General features: G+C 45.5%; 2 protein-coding genes across 2 annotated transcripts in view; both read left to right on the plus strand.

Moving 5' to 3' along the window:
• LOC141006168 (NACHT, LRR and PYD domains-containing protein 3-like) overlaps window positions 1–7,124 on the plus strand; it is a 467,008-nt gene that overhangs the window by 64,010 nt on the left and 395,874 nt on the right. The gene's annotated exons all lie outside the window — the stretch shown is intronic.
• The window catches only part of ttbk1a (tau tubulin kinase 1a), a 46,750-nt gene that overhangs the window by 3,955 nt on the left and 35,671 nt on the right, over window positions 1–7,124 (plus strand). Inside the window, exons 2-4 of the mRNA XM_073481426.1 lie at window positions 5,235–5,393; window positions 6,564–6,711; window positions 6,942–7,015. Of these exons, the coding sequence (XP_073337527.1) occupies window positions 5,286–5,393; window positions 6,564–6,711; window positions 6,942–7,015 (330 nt within the window). The 5' untranslated portion in view covers window positions 5,235–5,285. The remainder of the gene's footprint in view (window positions 1–5,234; window positions 5,394–6,563; window positions 6,712–6,941; window positions 7,016–7,124) is intronic.

Genomic DNA, 7,124 nt, shown 5'->3' on the forward strand with positions numbered 1-7,124 from the left:
GTTGATGTGGTGACGCTCAGTATTTGTTGTCAACATTTGTAATTTTGCTGTTTTTTTTAAAAGGATTAATAATTTATTGTTTTTGGATTGTGGCTCAAACACAGTTTATTTTTACCATCATGCTGAAATGACACAAAAATAGAAACAAAGTGTGTGAATAAAGTGTGCAGAGTTAAATGTGTGGACACTGACGGTTGTGTGACTGGTGTGGCAGCAGAGTTTGACATGTTGTGCTTTTAAATGTGCAGCGTGTTGTGTTGAGTCTTTGTGTTCAGACTCGTCTGGTCGCAGCTGGACCGGACTCTGGACTGTTCCCGGATCGATTCTCCTTTTTTCCATCTGATGTCAGATTCACCAAAACCCCTTCAGCTCAGACTAAAATGACTCCGGTCCAGTTTCTACTGCAGACAGTTAGCGGACAGGACGACGTCCCCCGACAGCTTTTATCAGCTGTGAGCCTCTGTTAGCGACACAGCTAATTAGCATGCTAACCGACCGTTAGCACATGCGCTAGCTCAGCCTCTGTCACTCTTCTCGAGGGCGGTGATCATCAATAATCAGCTGTACCGAGAAAATGAAGATACTCAGAAACATGTTGTAACATGTTACATGCTACTGCTAGCATGTTAGCGTGTTAGCAGTTAGCTCACCACTGACAGGAGTTCACCCACCTTTGAGGGAACTCTGGACACGGTGTCGGAGGATTTGTGGATGTCAAACTACCTGGATCTTCCACACTGTGCGTCCCTCAGAGACTTCCCCTTTCAGAGCAGCTGACTTCCTGTTTCGTGCTCCTCTAACTTGAAACAGGATGAAATGATGTGTTAGCAGCGTTAGTGTTAGTAGCGTTAGTGTTAGCAGCGTTAGCAGTGTTAGTGTTAGCAGCGTTAGTAGCGTTAGTGTTAGCAGTGTTAGTGTTAGCAGCGTTAGTGTTAGCAGCGTTAGCAGCGTTAGTGTTAGCAGCGTTAGTAGCGTTAGTGTTAGCAGCGTTAGCAGCGTTAGTGTTAGCAGCGTTAGTGTTAGCAGCGTTAGTGTTAGTAGCGTTAGTGTTAGCAGCGTTAGCAGCGTTAGTGTTAGCAGTGTTAGTGTTAGCAGTGTTACCAGCTTTAGCAGCGTTAGCAGTGTTAGTGTTAGCAGTGTTAGCCATGTTAGCAGCACAGTGAGCACACAGTGTTTTGGTGAACGTGACTTCAGGTGAAAAAGGAAAATAAAAACGTGTTCAGGTTCAACGAGGATTTCTTTTGTTCTTTAACATGCTGTATGAAGGCCTCTTCCTACATGCTCCACCCCCCTGTGATGTCACAAGCCCGTGTGCGCGGCGGGTTGGACGGCTGCAGCGGTCGGCCGTCTTCCTCCTCTCCTGGTTAACTGTGCCCTCTGTTTTGGCTTGTAGGCTAACACAGGAACAGGAAGGGTTTTGTCCCGCTCAGGATTTGTTGTAAGCCGTCAGGTTTTCCGGGAGCTCAGAACTATGGTGAGCTCTGACTGACATCAGATCAAAACTGGAATGATGCAAACCCGGCTTCTGGCAGAGCACCCGCCCTCCCCCCCCCCAGCGACAGATTAGACATGTAGGTGAAGAAGAGAAGAAGACAAGCAGACGGAGGTCTGAAGGTCGAGACAGAGTGTGTCAGGATGTCTCAGTCCGATCTGCTGCTGAGACGCTGCCGGACCACAGAGTTACACTGACTGACCACTCCACTCTACATATCTACACTATACCATGTTAATATACACTATATATACACTATACCATGTTATTATACACTATATATACACTATAATGTATCACATGATAATACAACTAGACACGATGATGAAGTACTACAGTACACACCACTGTACTTCACTGATTCATACGTTAAATGATAAACTGAGCAGTTGATACAATATGAGGCTGGAATATGATGATATCACTGGAGAGATGAAACATTTCTGATATCGATATTTCACACTGAAACAGTGAACTTCACTCACGAGTCTAAATGAACCCTGAACATCTTTTTCTTTCATATCAGAACAACATGTACGCTGATATATCCGTGATGGGCCACAGTAGGACAGTATGATACCAGTCAGGCTCTAAATAATACTATACAGGACTACACCGTCTAACACACTACTACTTACTGCTACACAGTGATGTACTGCACCTGAAGGAGTTAGGAGCTAGGCGTGGCGTTCAGGCTCTACTAAGGCTGGGTACAAAAAAATCGACGCAGGGTCGTTCAGTGTGCCGGGCTCAGACTGCACAAAAACACCAGGTGATACCAATGGAGTGATTCTATTGGCTGACAAAGCTGTTAGAAGCTGGAGCCATCTGAGATGAACGACTGTTGAATGTTGACACATATTACACCAGCCTGCACACTCTGTATTATAACACATGATGTAACAGAGGCCCTGATACTTTTGATCTCAGCATTGATGTTCTTCAACATGTGAACTTATTCAGTTCTCAGTGGAGTTCACTGTTTCGGTGCACTGACGTCATTTTGGACCATAAAGTTTATTGTTAAGAAGAAGAAGAAGAGTATAATCTTACATGTAACATATCTGGGTTTGATAACCACATGTGAGGATCATCAGCGTAAAACAAACCTGTATATGTTTCCGTGTTTATCAGAATTCCAGCAGACGTACTGAGATCAGGATTTTTACACAGCTTTTCATACATATGATGTCATATAATACAATATATTCCATCCTGATTGGCTCTACCTGTGTTAGCCTGTGAGCTCTGTGGTCCCGCCCTCTGCAGTGATTGGCTGCTCAGCAGTGTGTTGAGGCCTGCAGCAGGTTTCACTACATCTCCAGTGTTACAGTGACTCCCAGCTGCTGGTCGCTGCTCTGATGATGATGATGATGATGATGACGATGGTGCTGTGTATTGGAGCTGTATCACTGCAGGTGCAGAGAAGCCTCCTCCCCTCCCTCCCAGTCCGTCCAGTCCTGTGTCAGAGCTGGTCTGACTGGACACACAGCGGACACTCTCCATGATATGTGCAGGCCGCCTGAGCTCTGCATGCACTGATGACGGCCCGTGGCATTGCATGCAGAACAGCATGGTTTGGGGACTGACATGCATCACTTTGAACTGAAAATCTCCCCCACGAACCCCCTGAGGACTGAGAACCCTCCATGGCAGGCATCAGAGTCAGAGGCAGAGTTCAGGTCAGGTGGATGAGGTTAAAGAGACGGGTGGAGAAAGGTGATGTAGTTCTGCAGAGTGATGCTCAGTGAGGTGCAGGCCTGCTGCTGCTGCTGCTGATGATGATCTTGCATTACTAACCCACAGATCAGACTAATCATCTGCTCCAGGACTTTATCACTTTGCCAGCGTAACAGTTAACCAAACGTCAGCCAGTCCCCACGTTACTCTGAGGTGCAGCAGTCCGCCCAGTCTCTCCACATCAGATAGTCATGTTCACTACATCCTGTATGGGTCCAGGTCAAACAGCACCAAACCAGCGTTTTTTCCAAATATGTAACGACCTCTGGGACATTAATCCCCTGAAGTTGTCTTTTCAGGCAGAGCTCATTCCCAGGCTGTTTGGTCCCCAACAAGCTCGTCCGACTCTCTAACCCTCGACCCAAGCTCATCCGGCTCGATGCCAGATACCAGCATCAGTCTAACATTTCATTGACGGAGCTTGTTGGGAGTGGTGCTCCACTTGGGCATGTTCACTACCTGCTAGGCCAAACTCAGGGTCTAAATTCCCCAAATTTCCCAAGTTTTGATTTTATGGGTAGCTCCTTCGATGGCGCCCTTAATAATAAGATAATTATCTGTCACCCAAAATGAATTTGGTGCCCCCATCAGGTAGGTGAAGACAGTGCAGCAGTGGTCAGGACTGTGTGTCTTTAGAAAGATGTTTAGTACTACAGCTGAAAACTGAAACTCTTCTGTTGTCCAGGAGCAGAAAAAAAGAAGTGATCTGAAATTACAGACATGTGGAATAAATTTCAGACATTTGACACTCGCTTTCAGTATTTCACAATTTTTGATACAGTCTGCCAGAAAATGTCCTGAGGTTCGATGCCAGCCCCTCTCAGTGCTAGTAGTTCTGCCAGCAGACGGTTAGCTTAGCATGAAGACTGAAAACAGAGGGAACAGCTTGAAGCCGACTGTAAAGTGATGGACATCCAGTCTTCACTTCCAATGATTTCTACGGCTCTCAGGTTTCTGTGATGGATGAGAGGAACACAAACTGCCTTGTCACAAAGAACATTCATGAAGTTTGGTTCAATAATTTAATTTATTATAAGTGCTGTAACGTAGGCAACTGGACTTGTTTCAGTTCTCAGAGATCTCCTTAACAACTATGTAAGGACACTCCCACACTCTGGAAGGATACTCCCACACTCTGTAGGGACACTCCCACACTATGTAAGGACACTCCCATACTTTGTAAGGACACTCCCATCCTATGTAAGGACACTCTCACACTATGTGAGGACACTCCCACACTCTGTAAGGAGACTCCCACACCATGCAAGGACACTCTCACACTATGTACGGGCACTCCCACACTATGTAAGGGCACTCCCACACTCTGTAAGGGCACTCCCACACTCTGTAAGGACACTCCCACACATAGTTTAAAGCCTGCAGCTCCTCCAGTTAGTCAGAAGTGAAGAAACCTCTTGGATGAGACCTGAAACGTCTTCAACAAACTGAAACACGTCCAGTTGACTACGATACAGAATTTCGAGGTACCAGGACCCGGATGACCCCTGCTTCCAGTCTTTATGCTGAGCTAAGCTGACCAGCTGCTGTACACAGAATCAGTGTAAACACTGAGAAAGAGAAGAAGCCGTCACTGTCGTTTGACTCCGAGCCCGTCCCGGTTGGGTCTGGACGTGTTCTGGTGCTGACGGCCGTTATCTAAAAACCAGCCTGTTCTGATCTCTGATGACTCGGTCGAGTCGATGGCCGGCGCTGCAGTCAGATGAGAGCAGAGTGTCCGGCTGCTTCCTCTTCCACATGATATTTGCTCCAGTTACTGCAAATACCATCACACCCCAACCCCCCCCACCCCACCCCCCACCGGCCTGTAGCCTGATCCAGCTGGAGAATGGCTTCTAATGGCAGCCAGCCATTTCTAATGCCTGTTGTTATACTGGACTGCTGTGACCGTCCCAGCGCGGGGCTGTGGTTGGACTGGGAGCCTCCCAGTACCGAGCTGATGTTTGTAATGTGCTGACTGTCCTGCGTTCTCCCGTCCTCACAGATAAATGGCTCTTTTAAACTGGGAGCTGCTCGAGTTCTGTCTGGCTGGCAGATGCAGTGCCTAGTCCCCGGCCTCCAGGACAACGCCAACATGAACGGGACGTCTGAGCAGGCCGACATCCTGCCGCCAAACTGCATGGTCAAGGACCGATGGAAAGTGGTGAGTCAGGAACTCACACACACACACACACACACACCTCCAGGACAACGCCAACAAAATACATTAAATTACATTGTGTGTGTGTTTGAATTACATTTTGACATTTAATTAACCGTATGATCTGATTTGATGCTGATTATTATATTTTTATTTTATCATTGTTTTTTTAATGTATTTTGTTGCTTCATTAAAACACTGTTAAGGTTTATAAACATCAGTTTTACAACAGTTGCTTGTTAACAGTCAAATAACTATTAACTACAGTTAATTAACTATAAATTGGCCATTTATTATTAATGTTTATTATAAAGTGTTACATTTATTTATTGCACGAGTTAAAATCAAACAAGTGATCGATAGAAATGATGAAAAATCCAAACTTCTGTATAAACGTGACAGAAACAAAAGTCAAAATGAATCTGGGTCAAATTCAACATGTAACGCTACCTGATGGTGCGTTCAAGGAACCTCCAACATAGTCAGTATAGACATTATGGACGATCAGGAAGAAACAAGACACGAGAACCCTCGTTAAAGTACTCGTGAGTGTTTTTTAAACGTAGTGACATTAAGTTCATGAACAGAACCACTGCTGCATGCTTACATAATGCAGCTCCTGTCTGAGCCAATCAGATCGCAGTGTGGAGCCTGCGGGCTCTTTGCACTTCACTGATCAATTTACTGTGTCCACTGAACCACACACACACACACACACACACACACACACACACACACACACTACACAATAACATAACATAAGATAATTATATACAGGGTGAACATACTAAACTACGCTGTAATACTATGACACAACTGTACTATAAATATATTTCATAGTAATTAATAATCACAAGATTCAAATACATTTAAATTTAATAATAATCTTGATTATTGGTTTTAAATTAGATCCTTGAAAGAAAGAACAAAACCAAAAGTAAAAAGATAAAACGATAAAAGAATAAAACATCAAGAAGAGAAGAAAATGTTAAAGACTGTGAGAATTATTATTATTATTATATTATTATTATTGAATGGAATCAAAAAGGAAAAAAACAAACTAAAGACAAAGAGGGAGGAAGAGAAAATGTAATCAGCTGCTCTGTAACGTCTGCACTCTGATGTGGATGTCGGTGTTTGACCGTGCTGAGGCCGTTCTGTCCCGTGTCCCAGCTGAAGAAGATCGGCGGCGGCGGGTTCGGGGAGATCTACGAGGCCCTGGACCTGCTGACGCGGGAGAACGTGGCGCTGAAGGTGGAGTCGGCCCAGCAGCCCAAACAGGTGCTGAAGATGGAGGTGGCGGTGCTGAAGAAGCTGCAGGGTGAGACGCCTTCCTGTTCACGTCTACGTCCAGTGTTTAACTCTGGTTTGTGTTTGTTGGTCTCATCCAGTGAAGAGCGATTAAAGCTAACGTGCTAACTGTCGGTCCGGTCCAGTGTATCAGGATACGTCCAGCTACAGTCTCATGGAGCTCAGCTCGATTTAAACTGCAGTCAGTCAGGTGAGGAGGACGTGTCTGCAGGTTGTGACTCAGCCTCTTCTGTGTTCCAGGTAAAAACCACGTCTGTAAGTTTATTGGCTGCGGGAGAAACGACAAATTCAACTACGTGGTGATGCAGCTTCAGGTGAGTCAGCGTGTGGATGACTGAAGGCTCCAAGAGCCCAGAGAGGCTTTTATTTTGAAGGATTTGAATGCAGACAGACACAAAGACGATGATGTGTGGTGATCACCGG

The sequence above is a fragment of the Pagrus major genome, chromosome 1, assembly GCF_040436345.1.
Source record: "Pagrus major chromosome 1, Pma_NU_1.0".
Taxonomy (NCBI): Eukaryota; Metazoa; Chordata; class Actinopteri; order Spariformes; family Sparidae; genus Pagrus; species Pagrus major.